This window comes from Silene latifolia, chromosome Y, assembly GCF_048544455.1.
Source record: "Silene latifolia isolate original U9 population chromosome Y, ASM4854445v1, whole genome shotgun sequence".
Lineage (NCBI taxonomy): Eukaryota > Viridiplantae > Streptophyta > Magnoliopsida > Caryophyllales > Caryophyllaceae > Silene > Silene latifolia.
In genome coordinates, this window is record NC_133538.1 from 296,281,083 (window position 1) to 296,285,519 (window position 4,437).

The window sequence follows — 4,437 nt, forward strand, 5'->3', positions numbered from 1 at the left end:
TTTTGGGTCCGAAGACGGTTTTGACTCTAATTAGGGTCATTTTAATGGAAATGACATGACGAAAACATTCATGGCATTATTTTTGACATTCGAGATTTGGGTTGACTCGGGTTGACTCGAGTTGCGGGTTTCTGAGTCGGTTTTGGGTCTGAAGACGGTTTTAACTCTAAATAGTGTTATTTTAATGGAAATGAAGTTAGAAAACTTTTGAAATCATTTTTCATATCCTAGTAGTGCATTAAACCGTCTCATGTATAGCCAATCCACGTACACATATCAAAAACACGTTACAGTCCGATCATCATCGGGTGGTTTTTGGAAGGTGCAGATACTGGGTATTAAATAGCTTAAACAATGAACAATTTTTTAATAATTAGCCTTACCGCAACACTGACTCACTACACACTCGTTTTACATAAGACTTATTCCGTCCTTAAATAGCTTATAAAGTTCAACGATTAAAAGTTGATAATAATTAAGAAATGATAAATTACAATAAAAAAAACATACTATAAAAAAAGCGCAAAAGTGGTAATTTAGCCCCATTACTTTGACAAATCGTGAGATTAAATAATCCCTTAAATTTAGAATGTAGCAATTAGGCCCCATAAGTTATGCAAAATGTGAAATTAAGCCCTTTACCCAAAATTTCATGAGAAATTCATTTTCTAATAAAAAAAAAAACTCAACTAGGTTATGTTTTGTTTAAAAAAAAGTGGAACTTTTTGTTTTTATAAATGTAAATAAAGATAAAATTGTAAAATTCCGAAAAAATGAGAACTTTGTTTTATTTTACATTTCAAGAAAAGCTTTATTTTTATTAAAATGTATCTATAATACCTAAAAAAACTAAGAATGTATATTTTTTGTACTTTTCATCTTTTCAGGATTTTTTTAAAAAAAATATATATATATTTTTTATTTCATAAAGAGTTGTTAACAAATTTAAGAAAAATATTCAAATCTAAATAAAATATAAATAATTTGAAATGTTCTCTCATAGATGCTAATTCATTTTAAATTTTTATTTTCGTTGTTAACTTTTTTATTTATTTTGATTGTAGATTATAAAAAGTATAATCAATTTCACTTATGTAATATGATATATTGAATTTTTCGTGAGATTTTAGGTAAAGGGGCTTAATTTCACCTTTTGGATAACTTATGGGGCCTAATTGCTACAATCAAAACTTAAGGGGTTTAATCTCAAGCCAAAATAATGGGCTCAATTGTCACCTACGCGGAAAAAAAAAACACAAATTCTCATTTGTGACATGCACTATCCGTCACTTTGGAGTGACGGATACCATTTTACCTCATAAAGTACTCACTTTTTCTCTCTCTGCAACACTGTTCATGTGGTCCCCTTTCTCCACTAACCCATTTTGTTACCATTTTTACTCACAAATTATCCGTCACAAATGGTAACCCGTCACAAGGGAGACCAATTGAAAAAAAAAAAAGGAAATAACAATCTCTTAAAATCACATCCGCTAAATTTGGCGGCACTAAAACCGCTTTTAACAACACTCACTCACACTCTTACCCGCCATAATCAACTCCTCTTGTTCCCCTCTCTTCTCCATTTTCCCTAGATTTCCTCTATCTTCTTCTCCCTATATTTTTGTAGTTTTCTAATATTTCCTTCATTTTCAACTACCCTTTTCTTTTTAATCTCTCATTTACTTGATTAATTTCATTTTTTTGGTTGGAAAAATTGATAAAATGGAGGATTCATCTTCTCTTAATCTCTTTTGTCATGAAGATCAATATATAAATGATGAAGATGATCAACATAAACATAATTTGATCATCCAATCTTGTTGTGATTTGGAGTATCAAGATGATTATATCAAAAATTTGATTATAAAAGAATTGAACTTTGAATCAAATTATAATAATACCCCTTCTTCAATTGATTACACTTCTTGGTTAAGGGATTCACGATTCGATGCGGTCCGATGGATTCTCAATGTATGTTATTCTTGATTGTCTTATTTCAATAGTTTTGTACTTTATCCGTATCAGTCATTTGTTTGTCTTTGATTTAACTTAAATGCAAATACTTGTGTAAAATGGTTTTAGACAAGTGTTATAGTAAAGCCAATAGTTGCTTTACTTAAGTATCCCGGTAAGGGTGATTACCATTTATCAATTACCTCTATATGACTATTTTGGTAAATAGAAATGTTGTTTTACAACAAATTTATTGTAAAACCGCCTTACAAGAGACTTTATCGACTGTGACAAGGAAGCACTTATTTGCGAACTTTGATTTCAAGGTAAAGATTACTCGTACATTGTAACATATATTGTTCAAATTGCAGACTCAAACTCGATTGAGATATCGGAATCAAACTGCATATTTATCAGTCAGTTATTTGGACCGATTTATATCAATAAGACACATTGATGTAAGTGTCTATAATCTATATTATCTTCCTGTTGTGTAATTAGTGAAAATGTTTTTTGATTGTATCTTTATGTGGAATGTTTTTTGACTCATTGGAGCAGTTATTATCAGCAAGATACATTGATGTGACTCTATTAACTTGTTGATGTAAACATGTAATGCAATCTCTTTTTTTGGATTTTTTGTTACTACGATCGAATAAAATCGTTGGTTAATCTTAGTTTTATATGGTAATGTATGATTGTAGGAAAACAAATTGTGGGCAGTACGATTGTTGTCAGTAGCATGCCTGTCATTAGCTGCCAAAATGGAGGAAAGCAAAGTGGCTGCATTATCGGAATACCCTGTATTAGATTTCAGGTTTGATAGTCATGCCATACAAAAGATGGAATTGCTTGTTTTGAGTACAATGAATTGGAAGATGGGTTTAGTCACTCCCTTTGCTTACTTACATTTCTTCGCAAAGGACGTTGGTGATCAAAAAATCGTGTTAGGTAACTTGCTCTCTAAAGCAGTGGAGCTAGTAATGGCATTGATGCAAGGTAATCAGAATCATTGATCTTATTTTCATGAATGTCATCAGCATCATATGAGTTGGTTTTTAGTTGGTTCATGGGCGCATGACTGCGGATTTTGGTTAATTGGTTTGGTCTCGTGTTATATTAATATGAGACTGCATAGACTATATACTACCTTAATGCCTACAGAAAAGTTTACGCTCGAGGCACTTTCAGGAGGTCAGATGAATGTTAACTGATCAATGTTTGTTATCTTATAGTATGTGATAATGTTGATGCAGAGAATAGACTGATTGAGTATCGACCATCAGTGATTGCTTTAGCTGCAGTGTTAGCAGCTTCTGATTGGCAAATGACACAGGAAACATTGAAGATTAAAGTTAATTCTGTTTCAGTATGGGAGACCTCGGATACTGTGAGTCTGTATTCTATAACATCCACTCTTCTCAGTATTCAGTGATTTTATTACTGCATTGTTGCCTAATTACCTTCTACTGTTTACACGATCATCTCTTCACAGCTGCAGCAGGAGAAGCAATTGCTTTCATGTTACAACATAATGCAGAGATTATCTACTAAGGGTAACACAAGTACACCAAGTCTTCCTCAAGTTCAACACACTTCGGACGAAACTCCGTTTATAGTGGGTACAAAGAGGAAGCTCACATTCACTGATAGTGACGAAAATCCAAAATTGCCAGACAAAAGTCGTCGTGATTGATTGGATTAATTTGCATAAAGCGCATTCTTAAAGTCTATATTGAATACTAGTGTCTTGCCCCTGCGTTTCACGGATTCTAAAACCGACTTGCAAAATGTCGTCGACGTTTTATAACGAATCGTCGACGCTTTTCATAAAAAAGACAACACATACCCCTGCTTTCTCTTCCTCCCTCCCTCCCTCGTACACAACAACACATACTCGCTCTCTCTTCATACACAACAACAACCACCACCGCACCGCTGCCACCGCTGCTACCAACACCACTTCCACGCCGCCCACACCACCGGATCACCACTGCACCGCTGCCACCGCTGATATCTCTTCGATCTTCGTTCTTCATTCATTACTTCGGATTTTGTTTATCCCACGCCAACAGCACCGCCGGACCACCACTGCACCACCACGGCACCGGACCACCACGCCAGCAGCATCCTTTGATCTATACTGTAGTTTTGATTATTTTTTTTTTTGTGATGGGCTGTTTAAGGTTTGGATTTTGTGTTGATTAGTAGTGTTAATAATGTTGGATTTATAAAGTTTAAGATTTGCTTCATTTATGCACCGTAGATGTGAATAAAATTGTGAACTTTTGCTTCAATTATGCAGTAAAGACAAAAGAATCACTTTTGCTTGAATATAAATGTCTCTGACCATTTGGAATGTTGAGGTTCAACGTTTCCTTTGGACTAGGACGTTGAACTTCAACGTTGGCATAGGTGATAGACGTTGGTCTTCAACGTTGGCATAGGTGATAGACGTTGGTCTTCAACGTTGGTAATGGT

The 4,437-nt window shown here is 34.2% G+C and overlaps 1 protein-coding gene across 2 annotated transcripts; it reads left to right on the top strand.

Annotated features, from left to right (window-relative positions):
• Positions 1–1,531: 1,531 nt before the first annotated feature.
• Positions 1,532–4,215, top strand: LOC141634330 (cyclin-D5-1-like). Of its 2 annotated transcripts, XM_074446548.1 has the most exons (5): positions 1,532–1,974; positions 2,328–2,414; positions 2,661–2,955; positions 3,213–3,346; positions 3,452–4,215. In XM_074446548.1, exons 1-5 carry the CDS (start codon positions 1,726–1,728, stop codon positions 3,650–3,652), a joined length of 966 nt encoding a protein of 321 aa, XP_074302649.1. In that variant the 5' UTR covers positions 1,532–1,725; the 3' UTR covers positions 3,653–4,215. The 2 variants fall into 2 exon arrangements, with proteins under 2 accessions (XP_074302649.1, XP_074302650.1); XM_074446549.1 differs by lacking the exon at positions 2,328–2,414.
• Positions 4,216–4,437: the final 222 nt, after the last annotated feature.